The 16,149-nt window shown below is 40.6% G+C and overlaps 1 protein-coding gene across 1 annotated transcript in view; it reads left to right on the top strand.

Moving 5' to 3' along the window:
* Nucleotides 1–16,114, top strand: part of slc4a5b (solute carrier family 4 member 5b) — a 35,764-nt gene extending 19,650 nt beyond the window's left edge. Inside the window, exons 10-17 of the mRNA XM_046067596.1 lie at nucleotides 1,390–1,551; nucleotides 2,478–2,656; nucleotides 3,558–3,630; nucleotides 3,751–3,819; nucleotides 5,181–5,354; nucleotides 7,503–7,667; nucleotides 12,094–12,146; nucleotides 15,311–16,114. Of these exons, the coding sequence (XP_045923552.1) occupies nucleotides 1,390–1,551; nucleotides 2,478–2,656; nucleotides 3,558–3,630; nucleotides 3,751–3,819; nucleotides 5,181–5,354; nucleotides 7,503–7,667; nucleotides 12,094–12,146; nucleotides 15,311–15,581 (1,146 nt within the window). The 3' untranslated portion in view covers nucleotides 15,582–16,114. The remainder of the gene's footprint in view (nucleotides 1–1,389; nucleotides 1,552–2,477; nucleotides 2,657–3,557; nucleotides 3,631–3,750; nucleotides 3,820–5,180; nucleotides 5,355–7,502; nucleotides 7,668–12,093; nucleotides 12,147–15,310) is intronic.
* Nucleotides 16,115–16,149: the final 35 nt, after the last annotated feature.

The raw sequence follows: 16,149 nt of genomic DNA on the forward strand, positions 1-16,149 counted from the left end.
GGTCAAGACTCTGCAGTCTACTTACATCTGAAGGACAGAGGACACTCGTTTGAGGACCACCAGGTGCACATTTTAGACAGAGAAGATGGATGGTTTGAAAGAGGTGTCAAGGAAGCATCTACACCAGGGTGGAGAAGCCGTCATTGAACAGGGGAGGGGGTCTACGCCACCACTTATCCCCCACTTACAATGCGGTCCTTTCATCACTTCCCAGGAAACTCAACAAACGTAACCTATTGGCCTCAGGTGAAGATACCAACGATGGTCGTTCAGTCTTGGCCACAGGTAGTCTTAACGACCGTAACGACTGTCGTCACAGCAACAAGGAACACTAACGAACCAGCGGTATCGATGACCCGGGATAACGACCCCACTGAGGTTAAATAGCTGAGTTTCCCTGCCAGTCAGTCAGAACTGAAGAAGTCCTTTGGATAAGGAACGAAACGTCTTCCAGTAGCTTCAACCAAGTCCAGTTGCCCTTCATTTTAACCTTCGTTGGATAGCTAACTATATTTAAAGTTAAACCAGTTAACTGTATATAAAGTAGTTAAAACTAGTTAACTGTATATAAAGTAGTTAAACTAGCTAACTGTATATAAAGTAGTTAAAACTAGCTAACTATATTTAAAGTTAAACTAGCTAACTAACTTATGGAAGCGTATAGAGGACTAATTTCAAATTATCACGCAAACTTAAAAATGAAAATGTAATCCCACAATAACATTATCATTTTCCACATATGTACATGTTATTTAGGTAAAAATGAAAATGCAATCATCCAATTTTTATTTTCATTATCACATACTTGTGTGAGCATTCTAGGACCATATTAAAATGAAAATACAGCATTTGACATTCAATTTTCAAAGGCTTAACCTGCTCTCAAGTGGACATTATTCAAATGCAGTTAGCAAAACACCTCCCCCAGTCTTTTGCATTTACATGTCCATGTCCTCATGGTCTTTTAATTTCAAAATTAAAATTAAAATGCCATTTCCTAACAATGAAAATGAGAAGAGCATTTGACATTTCATTTTCAAAGACTTAGTCTGCTCTATATTGGACTTTATTCAAATACAATGAGTGAAATAGCTCCCCCAGTCTATTGCATTTACGTGTCCATAGTAATATAAAGTAGTTAAAACTAGTTAACTGCATATTAATTAGTTAAAACTAGTTAACTGTATATAAAGTAGCTAAAACTAGCTAGCTGTATATAAAGTTGTTAAACTAGTTATATAATTGAGATTGTTAATTTGTTTTATTAGTGCAGATGTAAAGCATTTGATTCTTTAAGATGGATGTGTACAGTCACCTTCTCTCCTTTTTATCTTTGGCATATATTTACTATATATATATTTTTCATTATGTGTGTGTATGTGTGATCAGCCAACTCGTCCTGATCGTGGCTGGTTGGTGATGCCATTTGGTAAGAACCCCTGGTGGTGGTACCTGGCCAGCTCTGTTCCTGCACTCCTGGTCACCATACTCATCTTCATGGACCAGCAGATCAGCGCTGTCATAGTCAACCGCAAGGAAAACAAACTTAAGGTCTGAAAATACAGGACATTCTCAGAAGAAATACAAAGCTTCAAAATACATAAACCCAAACAAGCTTATTTTACCCATTTTAAATGTGTCAGTTGTCTTTATTATCTTAACTGGCCTGCTAACTGTTATCAGTAAATATAACATCACTTTTAAATGTAAATTAAATTTTTATATTATGTGTGTAATATTAAGTGGATTACTAATGTAATTGTTTAAAAGTGCAAACATTTTTAGAGTTACTTAACATTTAACTTTTCTCGCAGAAGAAAAAGATATAATATAAAGAAACCTAAATTTGGTCTGGACCTTGCTGCATTTTGCTTTCGACCTGTCCAAACGAATGTTCCAGTGTTTGATTCAAATGCAGGTGTAGGTATGAAAGCACCCTAGGAGGTCCTCTACACCTCAAACTTGTTTACATTGAGGACCTCTAAACTGTCACAAATTACACAGCAGTCCCCCATTTGATTTGAAGATTATGTCCCACTGTCACCCATCTGATAGAATTTTGTATATTTTAGAAAAGAAAGTGTATGAAATCCATGTCTAAACTAGTCATACCTTATGTCAATAGCAAAAATAAATTGTTCCCCTTTTTGCCGGCGACCCCCTGGAACCCCCTCAAGGACCCCTGGGGGTCCACCGGATCCCACTTTGAGATCTGCGGTTCTCCACAAATCAACTGCAATACTCTAATTCTTACTTAATGTAGAAACAAGATAAATTTGTGATAAAGCTACGTTATAGTTTTGTTGATGTCAACTACCAAATACAGAACTGGAGTTTTAATTTTTCAAAAAATAATCACAATTTAAATATTAGTACAAAAATTAGATAAATTAAATATTAGTCCAATTTTCAGAAATTGTTCACCGCTACAATCGTGGTTAGACTTGAATGATTTTTGACCTTCTACCCAACTGCAGAAAGGTTGCGGTTACCACTTGGACCTGTTCTGGGTGGGTGTGCTGATGGCTGTGTGCTCCTTCCTGGGTCTGCCCTGGTACGTAGCAGCTACTGTCATCTCCATCGCTCACATCGACTCTCTGAAGATGGAGAGCGAGTCCAGCGCTCCTGGAGAGCAGCCACAGTTCCTCGGAGTCAGGTGAGACTATCCTGCAAGGGCGTCACTTTGTGTTGAAAAGTGGTGGGGACATAGGGGCTCAGGTTAGGGGTGTGAAGAGAAACTTAGCTCTGGAAATCTCACGATACGTGATTCTAGGTTCACGAGAACGAGACAAAGATCCTTAAACAGTGTTTTAAAGATATCCTCAATGCCAGCATATATGAGCGGAGGGTCTAGGGGGAGCTCCCCCAGGACATTTTGATCTGTACACACTTAATTTCCTGCATTCTGGTGAAAGTTTCTGCACCAATTTATGGAGGAAACACAAAATTCAGGTGCACGTGACGTTTCAAAATATATAAATATAATAGAATCAAATGCAGTGCAGCTTTCAGGCATTTTGTGTAGCTTTCAGATGTGTTTGTTCTGTAAATCAACTTTTCTCATTTAACATCATCCCTGCTGAGGCAACACATATGTAGGCATGATTTAGTCTTCCCTCCTCTTTTGTCATGTTCACAAGTAGAGAACGAAAAACGTGGCCAAAAAGAAACTGTGTCCAGAAGTTGTTAAATTTGCTGATTGGTGCATGCACGTTTATTTTATAATCAGTAACTTGTTTGTTTTGGCATAAGTTACTTTTTTTGGACAATGCACAATTGTTTCTTCTATATGTTAATTGCATTTCATTGTTTTCTTAATTTACAAGCCTTTCTAAATGCATTTTCATTTGTTATTTAACTATAAGCTATATTTCAGAGCGTTTTTTTTTAACAAATTATACTTTTAAAAAAGTGGTGGGGACAAAATCAGCCATTTCAAAAAGTGGAGGCGACATGTCCCCAGTGTAAATGACACCTGTGCTATCCTGAGACTGTGTGTGTGGGTAAATACTTTCCACCACATATAAATTTAACACCATATAATTCTGTGTTTGTAGGGAGCAGAGGCTGACGGGCATTCTGGTGTTTGTTATGACTGGACTCTCAATTTTCCTCGCTCCCGTTCTCCAGGTATGTTAGCAGACGCCAGCAACGAACAAGGAAGATAATGTGATGTTTCTTTTTTTTTCATCATTTGATTTGCTTTTCACCTATAATGTTGTATTTTAACTGCTGCTCTGTTTAATTCAGTACATCCCCATGCCAGTCCTGTATGGAGTGTTCCTCTACATGGGTGTGGCATCACTGAGTGGCATCCAGGTAGATCAAAGATGATATATCTGTGTTGTCTTATTAGAGCCCAGGCTTTTATTTGCTTCAGTCACTGAATTATATACTATCACTAACTACATTTGGGACAGGCCTTTAATTCCTTTCCCACAAAACTCTTGCTCAACAAAGAAATAAGCTACTATCAAATTGTTTATTCCAACCAGCATGACTACTATCAATTAATTTCATCTGCTGTAGCTCTGAGAGACAGACAGAGAGAAGAGAGAGAGCTGGTACTTTAAGAGGTTTTATATATAAAGAACTTCTATTAAAACCAGACCAGGCTTCTAATTGAGACCTGCGTTTATTTGTCAAAACCAACGTGTTCTCACTCCCGACTCGTCACATATTGACGCTTGGTCAAGGCCCTTTGGTTAACGCCCTGGGTACACCTTAAACGTCGTTTTTCGACGTTTAATGCTCCGGTGTCAAGTTAGCAATGCTTAGCAACAACAAATATGCAATGTCCGGTAAAGTTAGAAACAATAAATATGCAAAGTCCGGTTACACTTTCAAAATAAAACACTAGCGTTTCAAAACATCGTCATTTTGTAACATCACATTATTAAAGTTGTGAAACACTGCAGTTTGGTTAGGTTTAGCAAAACTATTTGGTTAAGGTTTGGAAAAGATCATGGTTTGGGTTAAAATAACTACGCACGTCAGTTAATACGTAAGTTAACGTCACTTGCGTAACTTACTTTACGTAACTCACGTAGACTAACTTAAATAAAAATATTTAATGCTGACTCTTTGTTTCACACGGGACAAGAACCCTGGACTCCTGGTTTAAAGTCCGGGTTCTGGCCCTCCATCCACCCCAACCACCTCCTTACTACCTACCTTTACTGTCAAAAACTGACGCTACAGGGCTTCCCCCACTGCGTTGAGCTATGACGCTAGGGATCCCCAATGTGTTACAAACTGATGCCAATGGGTCTTGACCATGCGCCCATGTGTGACGAGGCGGGGAGTGAGAGCGGGTCGTCAAAACATGCAGCCACACCAGGCCAGTAAAAGGGTCAGGTGCCTAATTGGGACTACGCTTCTAATTGAAGTTTTACAGTATATTTAACATTGAGGCTTACTGATGCTGGATTTTTGAGGTCAATACATACAGTATGTCCAGTTTTTAAACATCTTATTGCGATTTAAACGGCTGTAACGAAGAGATTATTGGCAAATTTACCTGAAAAAGTACTTAACTAATGATTATTATGAAAACAGCTGTCTGTCGATCAACTCAACTAATAAATGTATTGAGGGTTTCAGCTCTAAACAAGTGCTCTGAATAATTAAACTTCTGACTGAGAACACCTGAGGACACGTTCTGCGTCTTTGTGTTTCAGTTCTGGGAGCGTATGAAGCTGTATCTGATGCCAGCCAAACACCAGCCGGACTTCTCCTTCCTGCGTCACGTTCCTCTGAGACGCGTCCATCTTTTCACCATCGTCCAGATCGTCTGTTTGGCCGTCCTCTGGATCCTGAAGTCCACCTTCCTGGCCATCATCTTCCCAGTAATGGTAAGTGTACTATCCTGTATCTCGGTCACTCATTGGTCTTTTGATTGAGGTATTTATCAAGATATCAGATAGTAACATGTTTGTTTTATTACATTTAGGGTTGATCTTAGTTTGATATAGATACTGAGGGGGTTTGGTGGTTGGACATTGTTTGTGTCCTGGTCTAACAATCCTGGTTTCTTTTGCCATGTGACCACCAGCAGACGTTATCTATTGGTTTCTGCTGGGATGTTTTTTGACTAAATAGAAGAAAAAGGACAGGAAATACAGTCACGAATGGCTGACTGTGAATGTGTTATCAAACTAACGTAAGGACCAAAACACTTTAAGCCGAAACATTTTAAGTCCTAATATAAGTGAACAACAATCAACTTTACAGCTAATGCCACATTCCTTTCATGTCCATGGAACCATAATTATGAGCAGCCAAGTAGGAAAAAACATTGACATCAGCCTCCGAGCTGTAATTCAGAGTCTGAGACATTCCTGACAGCTATGATATCTGTAACTTGACAAAAGAAGTGTCAACAAAGTGGACGTCAGTTACAGTCGATTCTGCTACACATCGTTTTTATCTGGTGTCACGTGTTAACAAACATATGCTCCACATATGTACCAGAATAAAAAAGGCTCATTAAGGCTTTTTATTAGGCTAGTGAATAGTTAATGCTCCCAGGTCAGAACAAAGGGATGTGTTCCTATTCTTTGTCTAAACATAAAAGAGGCACGCTTAGCTACTGAGCTAAGTATTTAGCTAATACATTGACTTTTTTGTGTTTTATTTAATTTTCTATTTGCACATTAAAATTAAAAATCTAAATATCATAAATACATTTTTAAGTTTGGCTAAGGGTAGAAGAGTTTGTGTATCAATGAGGGACGTACCAATCCGACTTTTTCAGTCCCAATACCAATAGCTGGGCTTTGGGTTGCAGCTGGTGACAAGTATCGTAAAATCAACGAGCTGCTCACTGTGAGGAAGAGGCCGGGGATTATTCTTTTTTATGTAACATCAGGCTTGACATTACTTCCTAAATTAGTAAAACAAAATGCGATGTTGGCTCTCCTAGCAAGATGTTCGGGTCTACTGACGCACTGCTGACGCGTCTCGTAAAAGCAATCAGTGAATCAAGTTTTATTTAAAGTGCAAAATCACCAAAAGACATGGTCCCATTACACTTTACAAAATGCTTTGGAATTTAAAAAAAATCCATGTGATAAAACACAAGATAAAATACAATCAGAATAAAATCAGCAAAATAAAATAATAAAAAAACGATTTAATAATTTAAAGTTTGCCCAATTCCAGCCCTAACTAAAAGCTTTATCAAACAGGAATGTCTTAAGTCTAGCCTTAAAAGTGATGTTGTCAGATTCCCAAACCCAAATTGGGACCTGGTTCTATTGTAGAGGCGCTTGATAACTAAATGCTCTGGATCCTGCTCTCACCTTAGTGACATTAGCCACCACAACTGCAAAACGCTTGTAATTACATATAATAGATCGGGCCCCTTGTCACGATACCTGATCCAGCTATTATGAGTCCGTATCGGGCCAATATCTGACGTCAGTATCAGTTTGCTACTATCAATAAAAAGCAAAATAAGTGTGAAAGCAACAGACTATGTGCATTAATGCTAGAGCTGTGCATCTTCACTGGTCTCACGATTTGTTTCGATTATGATTTTCAGGTCAACGGTTCGATTCTATATCTCGAAGCGTCTCGATGCATCAGCTCAAGGGTTACGGTAGCCTTCCTCACTTTAACACATAAAGCTAAAAGAAACGTCTGATCGTTTTCCTTCATTTTGAGCTTTGACCGCAGCTTTTTTAATGACGTCACCTCGTTATGTCCTCTTCTTCTGCGATGGTTTAACGGCAGCGATCCACCTGCTGTTTATCGCCATCAGTCATGTTCTCACAGCGGCAGGGGATGGAGCCAAAGTCGCATTTTCGTTAGCCGACTTTCTGAAATTCGGTTAACGTTTGTGCTACATTTGGATGGAAACCTGTATTTTCCTGAACTTTATGTGCGGTAAACTGTGTCGCGATATTAAGTCGACATTTCCGGCACCTTGAGTCCAACGTTCAGAGGCAGAGTGAGGCAGTGGCTTCTTTTATCCACCGGTTCGATTCCTCTGTGTGTAGATTCTGGGTCTGATGCTCGTCCGGAAGCTGCTGGATCTGATATTCTCGCAACACGACTTGGCCTGGCTGGACGACATCCTGCCAGACAAAGACAAGAAGAAGAAGGAGGATGAGAAGAAGAAGAAGAAGGAGAAGAAGGCGGCAGAGCCGGAGAGCGACGAGGAGGTGAGGGAAATTGTCCACAAACATGAAATCAAACACGAGATTACTCTGCACACTCTGCCTGCCAAACACACAGCTGCTGTAATCTCCAAAGCTGGCGAGTCTCTTTTCTTGGTGCTTTAAATGTCACTCCATCTGTTGTGGGTGTGTCGCGGGTTTGTTTTCTCTGACTAATACTGTACTGTATGTTTCTCCTCTCTGTCCCACAGTGTTGCTGAAAAGGCACTGTACAACACTTACTACAGTCTTTTTGTCTGTCCGTCCTCCTTTCAGCCCTCCCACTGTGTTCCACCACTTTAGAGACGAGTTGTTCAGTGTTTTAGCATCTTTGTGCCCGTCATGTCTTCAGCCAAAAGAAAAGAACTGAAGCTGCTCCTTGGCAGTAGCGTGAGGACTGTGATTGTCCACTGATTTTGAAGGATAAGGCTAGCGCTATTCTATATTTCTGTCAACAAATCCGGCCGTGATTTATGGTCTGGTGGCACCTTAGAGTGAAACGAATCCTTGTGTTCTCGCGAAATAGTAATCAATATGTTTGTGTTGTAAGCTGGGATTGGCTCCAGCCCCCCCGCGACCCTGTACGCAGGATAAGCGGATGTTTGTGTTGTAGCGAGAACTAACAGGGCCAGTTGGTAACTTACGGTAACCGGCGAGCTAAATGCTAGCCAAAGAGAGCCGAAGTGGAGGCGCCACGTTCTGTTCCAGAAGTAAGAAAAAATTCCCGTTACATTCGCAACAACGCTAATTACCAAAAGATCCAGCTTTTGAACAGCATGTTTTGTGGTTCACGCCATATATTTAGCGTAAAATAATATTTTTAAATATTAATTTAAGTCCCGTTAAGATAGAGATCTCTTTTGCAAGGTGCAGCCTGGACAAGACAGGCAGCAGCATAAATAAAATAAAAATGACTCACATTTCAAAAGAGTCAGATTCACAATTTAAAAACATTTACGTATTGAGGACTCTAATTCTTTTATTTTGGATTTAAAAGCATTTAACGAGATTAATTCATTGAGTTTCAAGTCCTTCTGCAACGTATTCCATGTAGGGCTGGACGATACGGCCAAAAATGTTATCACGATAAAAAGTTTAATATCTTTCGATATCGATAATTATCACGATAAGTATCAAATAGTTTTTTCTTTCAAGTTTAAAGGCTGATTTTTGCTCCTGAGTGAAAGTTGAAGAAACCAGATGGTTAATTGTGGTTTAAACTTTATGGTCAAAACTTGATGTCAAACAGTGGATTTCTTCACAAATCTGAGATTCACATTCAAAATATTTATGATAAAATCTTGACCTTTTTCCAGTTTAAGTACGGGTTTTTGGCAAAGAAAGCATAAACAAGTCCTGAGAACGCCAAGAGCATTGTCCGGCACTTTTCTGCGTGATAAGAACGCATGTGTGGCAGCAGACCAAGATCTCCCTTAAATATGAAGGTGTACCAATGACAGAGTCTATGTGTGGCCAGAGCAGGACCTCCTACCTGAGAGTCGAACTCACAGTGGTGAGTCAGAGCTTTGCAATTGGTTATGAACCTCAAGGAATCGTGGTGCTAAAGTATGGACATTTAAAAGATCCCCGTAGTCCAGAACAGATAAACAAGTGGCGGCCACAAGTTGCTTTTTTACATTAAAGGAAAAAGACAACTTATTTTTAAATACAGGTGAACTTTGCAGGTCTGTCACGCTTACGCTGTTTTAAATGCTGGCGTGGCCCGGCCTTTACTCCGTCTCTCAGTGCTGTCTGACTTCCTGTCTGTGGCTTTCAGCTCCGAGCTCTCCTCACAAATATATAGTTTAATATTATAATAAGTCTCGGTAATTTCCTCAAACAGCTGCTCGCTGTAGTTTCTATCAGACAAACAGAAAAAAACAGTGCATTTGTTGGGGACTATTTTCAGCGGCGGATGAATCCACACGTGGTGCTGTAGCGAGGATTTGGGGCAGCAGGACGGAGTCAGAATAAACTACGGTGTGTTCACGGTGATGAAGGAACATGTGACCCAGGCTCACTGATAGTTTAATAGTTTCTGGCTGTGACACAAATATATAGAATAAATGTAGTCTTATCCTTTAAAATCCCAGTTTGTCCTGCATGCAGACTACGTCCTCTTTCTGTCACTCAGACCAACAGCTCTGTCCCTCCAGTGAAGATCCACATGGAGGTCATAGAGCCGGTCCCCGCCTGTGTTAACCCTCCCACCCAAAACCAAACCTCAGATTGTGAGTACACCAGCCCTTTCCTCCACCTGTCGTTGTGCCAGTTTTTTAAATCTTTAATGCCATTTACTAAATGTGACAGATTAAGTTGCTCTTGACCATGAATAATGTGATAATGTGACTGTGAGTTCTGTCTAATTTACATGAATTTTAAGTTAATCATGATATTCCACTGCGTACTTGTGTTTGTCTAGAGAGAATCCCGGGCATCAGATGTTTGTTAGCAAAACAGAAGTGCACCTTTAAGTCTTCTCATGGGGGTTTAAAACATTTCAAGGACAGAGGTCAGCAAATTTCAGAGGGCAAAGCTGCTCCACAGCGTCACAAACTCCAGAGGTTTCCTTTATTAAAACACATCCTCACTCCCAAGTCGTCACTTATGGACGCTTCGTATCGTTTTTGCACGTGTATGGCTCTGTGGTCACCTGCAACAATAAATATGCAACATCTGGTTACAGTTTCAAAATAAATGTACTTGTTAAAGTTGCGAAATGTCACAACAACAGCACGTTGTTAACATTGTGAAACGTTGCAACTTGGTTAGTTTTCTCTGTTAAAATAACTACCGTAAAACTTTGAGTAATAGCCCAGGGCTTTTATTTGCTAAAATCACTGACTTGACCCTGCCTATATTTGGGACAGGCCTTTAATTCCTGTTGCACAAAACTGAAATAGGCTTCTATGAAACCGTTTATTTATTTATCAAACAGAATATTAATGATCAAATAATATCAAATACACGTCATTCATTTGATCTGGCTCCGACAGACGGTTTATGTGTTTTTATTTTGAAGGCAGCAATGTAATGAAAACAACAGGGTGCAGGATGAGAGAAGTTAGCAGACAGAGAGCGACGGACTTCACATGACAGGATTCACAACTTGGATTAATTTTTATTTAAAGCTGTTTTGATCAGTGGACCCTAACAGACTAAAGGAAGATAAATAATCAAGGAACGGACACATAACGGGCTTAACGAGCGCTTCAAAGGTAACGGGAGTCTGCATTTTTATTTCTTTTAATCTCTTGTACCATGCAGGTTACACCGGTAAATCTATAAGAATTAGACTTTGGGGCTCGTTGTTTCCCTTAAATTAACTGAACGATTGAATTGTGGAGAATCTCACCGATCTAACGATGTGCAGCATGTTCATACTGACACATTGATCAGACGTTTAAACATTAATATTTGTATTAAAGATCTTAGCAACATAGAAGCAGCTAAAGCGGCGACCTATCTATAAAAACCAGACCAGGATCACCGTTTATTTGTCAAAATGTGTTCCCACACCAGGCCAGTAAACGGGGTAGGCGGCTATTTGGGACTCGGCTTTTAATTGAAGTTTTACGGTATGTTAATTGACCCTTCTCTAAGCCACGCCCCCCCTTAGTTACTGTTGCTAAGTCCGACAAACTCGGAGCTGTTAGACAATTTATCACGGCGCTGCCGCTGTCTGTTGCTGCACTCCCCGGGAAAATATTGTCAAATTGTTGGAAAAAGCGATCTCAAAAAGAAGCAGACAGTTTTGCAGTTGCATTCTGCATTTGAAGGTTGTATTCAGGCTGTCGTCTCGACTCAAATGGACGTGAAAAGAAATAATGACAGAAGCTAAAGCCTACCGGGAACAATACACAGACGACATTTTTCTGGATTCACACGGCAAACGAACGCCGCTCTCCTGGTTGAGAGTCCGTTTTCTGGCCCTCCGTCCACCCCAACCACCACCTTACTCTGACTTTTCTGTTAAATATACCACACCTACCTTCAGCGTAGTGCGTTGTCGCTCCCCAGTGCTTTCCAAACTGATGCCAATGGACCACGAGCACGCGTCCATCTGTGGCCACTTGAGAGTGAGAGCGTTGTTTCATACGACACAAGGAACATGTTTACGTCGACACAGCCGGTGTGACGTCAACCAGGCTCCTCAGATCATTTCCTAAATTGTAAACAATCGCATTTTTGATAGACATAGCCGCTGTGTGCACTATATTACAGACAGTTCTAATATAAAGGTGGTCCAGAGCAACCTCTAAAGATGCTTGTTATGGTGACACTGGTCTCTTTCTCGATTGGTTTTGTTCATCTTTATCATCTTTGTGTGTCTGTGTTTGTGTCTGTGCTGCACCGTACAACGTGTTTACACGGCTGTGTATGCTTGTGTTGTTCTGTGCATGTGTTTCTCTTTGCGTGTGTTTCCCTACAGGAGATGAACCCGTACTCGACGGTCACGTCCGAAGAAAACGAATTAGACCGCAGGTACTGTGTGCTGAAACTTCACGTGCCCTTCAGTGATCTGATGCACTCACCCGGCACGAACGCTGGCTGGGACGACGGCACGGTCACTTTCAGACAACCGATCACACACCCTGTGTGATTTTAGATGTTTGATTTGGATTTCTTACTTTGTTTTTTATGTTAAAGGCCTGTACAGTAGAAATAACTCAGAAAGTCCATCACCAGTCTACGTTTCAGAACCGGAATGCTTTAGGAAACATAAACGTAAACATGAATTATAATAGGCTCCAGCCCATATTTGTTTAAATTTCGTCAAATTGCCCCCATTACAAGCAGCTGAAGTCGCCGTTAGCGGCTCCTGTTAGCAGTGTGTTCATGGATGTACAGACAGCCGTCACTGGATTACTGTGACACTGAAGAAAACTTAAAAAGTGTTAATTCTCAGGGGCGTTCTGCAGTTATGAGGAGCCTCTTTTGTCTGTGATTTGTAAGCAGATTAATGAGCGTTTATTTCAGATACAGAGATTAAGTCCCCCTGAATCTAAAACTATGTGTATCCGTCTGTAAGATCAGACATGACAGAGGAGTAAAATGTTTGGCGCAAATTATGTCAATCTAAGGGTTTTAAAGTACCTAAATGTGCTCCGTGAGCTGTGTGAGCGCGTTAAAAGCTGCATGCACCTGTTCCTTTCACCTCACGCCTCACAAAACCTCTGCTGTAGCTCTGTCCTTTAACTGTTCGTGTACTTTAATGTAGATCCTGGCATATCTAGACAGATTATTATTATTATCACATTTCTTTACTGCAAAACGTGTCGTGAAAAACTATGAATCAGATGTTCGTGTCAGAATCCCCACAGTTCACCTGGATGCATTGCAAAGACTTCAGGTGTGAGTGTCTGAGTGTTTATTATTCACAGGAGAAGTTGTGAGAGGTTAAAATCTAAAATGTGCCACCAACATTTGGAGATAAAAGTGGTGTCACAGGATAGTTGATTCACAGCTTTATTCTGATGCCTGTAAATATTGTTTTGTGAGTTTTTGTAGCTTTGATAAAGAAAATCTGATCAGTTTAGTTTCCTTAAATTTCAGCTGCAGAGACACATAGAGGTAACAGTTGTTTATCGTACTTACAGGATAACAGTACTCTTATTTTATACATATATATTTTTATCATAATCCCAATAATTGATCCAAGCGCACTGATTTTACGGTCAACTGTCGATTTTACTGCAAAAAAAGTAGTAACAGGCTCTCAAACAGTGCCATCCTTTCAGAAACAGTTGGACTTTAATGCTGTTTTTGTTGTTGTTACTGCACACACTGGAGTCTAGAGATCCACGCAGTGTGCTGCAGTAAGACAGACGTGGGACTGTGTAAAATACATGGGTGTAATTATAATAATAATACACAGAATTACTCCAATGTTACCACCTCTGGTTTTTAAAGACACATCGTTACAGATGGTGACCAGGGGATTCATCATGACAGGATTTTGGTTGTTTCTTTAGAAAAGTTCTCTTTCTGAATGAAGTGTGAAAACACGTATTGATTCTGTAAACCGGAGAGCACGCCGCCACCGCCGCCACCACCGCCACCGCCACCACCACCGCCACCGCCACCGCCACCATGTTGCATTATCTTGCATTTCACCCTTTTTGTTTCCTGCACGGCTGCTGTCGCCTCTCTGCGCCGTGAAGTCTGATCCCGTTTACCCGCTCACGCCTGGCAGCAGACGGTTGTCATGGGTGAACGTAAAGAACAACAGTTAATCTCTCTTTTCATTCATGACAACATGTGGCGGAGGAAAAACTGAATATTTTCCGAACACATTTGTTTTTAAACTCGGCTATCACTTCTGCATTTATAGCTTCCATTTTTATTTTTTATTATTTACAGCACAAAACAGTTTTAGCTTGTATATCAATAACATTAGGCGGTACGATGGCGCCTCACAGCAGGAAGGTTCAGGGTTCAAACCGTTCAAAATCAGTAAATACAAAATATTCATGTAATAAATATAGAAATGTCAATTAGATGGTAATCTGCATGAGAAATAAAGACCCAGACAGACGCGATCAATAAAACAGTGTGTGTTATATATAGTCTGCAACATGGGATCAAATTCTTGTTTAAATTCCAAAAATTCACAATTTTGCCAAATTATATACCATTTGCATTAAAACAGCCAAAATGGTCAAATAAATTGCAACTGAAAAAGAACAAAAATATGCTGTTGCAGCCAGAAGGTTAAGAGGATTCCACTGTATGTTGGATATTAAGGGCTGCAGCTACCAATTATTTTCATTATCTTTTAGTCTGAGGGTTAATGTCTTGACTCCAACTTATTATTCTACTGTATATCGTCATTATATTTCTCAGAATAATTGTTTTTGTCAGTAAAATGCCAGAGAGATATTGTTTACTATTATGCAATAATACTAAAAGAGAAGATTAAATCGACTAATTGATAAGTTGCTGCAGCTTAAGTGCCGATGAAGATAAACAGAAAGCATGCATGCAGCGATCTGAATGGTGAAAAGTTTCTCTTGTTTCCCATAAGCCCTTGTGATTCCTGTTGTTTCTCATCTCTTTCACTTCACCTGCCAGCCTCCTGCTGTTCGCGGTGAACAGCGCCCTCTACAGTCATTTAACAGTCAAAGTCACGGCTGTAAAACAACCAAACTCTTCTTGTTTCTCCAACACAAATTAAAGTGGTTCATTCCTCATGTAACACACTGCACCTTCAAAGATGCAAGACATAAAAGCACACTTTACATTTTTTAATGAATGAATGTTAAAGTGTCAGTACTCCTACTTTGTGCAGTTTTTGAGCTTGTGTATGTGTACATGTACACATAGTGTCCAGTTTATTAGGTACACCTACATAAAACTAAAGCAGTTTAATGCAAAGGTTTTGCAGTAAATCCTTTATGAAGGTATTAAACTGTATGTGATGTTACACAGAGAGCTGCTCCTGTTATTTATCCAACCCTCACTGATATAAACAGGGCGGACAAAATAATAGAAACACCTAGTTCAGCAGCTATACAAACAGCAGCCTCTAAAATGATCTCTCTAAAGCAGCTCCTACACAAATCTGCATTAGGCAGGTGTACCTAATAAACTGGCAACTGACTGTAAATGTGTGAGATGGCAAGAGTGTAACCACCACTGTTCCTCAGCATCACTCTGCACCTGAAGATCACCTGCCCGCCCTCACCCGCCCTATCCCAGACGAACCTCGCCCCCGGGATCGCCCCGTCGCCACACCTGCCGACACGCCAGCCCGTGCCCCAGGTCAGCATCCAGGTGGAGTCAGACCGCGAGGAGCCCGGCCTCTTCTCCGAGCAACAACGCTGCCCTCATCCAACCGATCACCTGCCTCCACCTGGAGCAGAGTTTCACCAAAAACTGCACGCTCACTTCGGTGACTGTGCCGAGACCGTTCTGTAGACACACACAGGTTTACTGCTGTGAGCTTGACAACACACACACACACACACAGGGAAGGTGCAAAGTGTTGCATACTGATAATAATCTGCCTGATATCTCTGATTTAAACCCAGTTTTTACGGGCTGAACAAGCGTACAGATTGTGCTCTTTCACACTTCATAATTGGACTTGTATCAGATGTAATGTCACTGTATTATAAAGCTCCCCCTGACTAAAACTATCGCAGCTCTCAGGTCGGATCTCTGTGAACTGGCAGAGCACTGAGAGGCCTCGAGGATCCAACCAGCTTCCTGTAGTGACGATAAATAGCCGCAAAGAAACAACCAAAATGTGTTACTAGTAAATGCGTGACCCTGCTCTGAACCCGTGTTAGGCCTCAGTACTGTTGATCATGTCGTGTTCATCTTTGCTCTTGTTTTTGTTTTCTTGTGCATTTAAAGAATGTTAGAGACGAGGGTGATTTACATCATGCTGTATCTGCGTTATGGATGTAAAGCCCTGAAAAATGTAATAAAACAACATTTAAGATCTGTTTCTGTTGGTCTGTTTGGTCCTAACAGCAGGGGG

The sequence above is a fragment of the Micropterus dolomieu genome, linkage group LG13 (assembly GCF_021292245.1).
Source record: "Micropterus dolomieu isolate WLL.071019.BEF.003 ecotype Adirondacks linkage group LG13, ASM2129224v1, whole genome shotgun sequence".
NCBI classification, from domain to species: Eukaryota; Metazoa; Chordata; class Actinopteri; order Centrarchiformes; family Centrarchidae; genus Micropterus; species Micropterus dolomieu.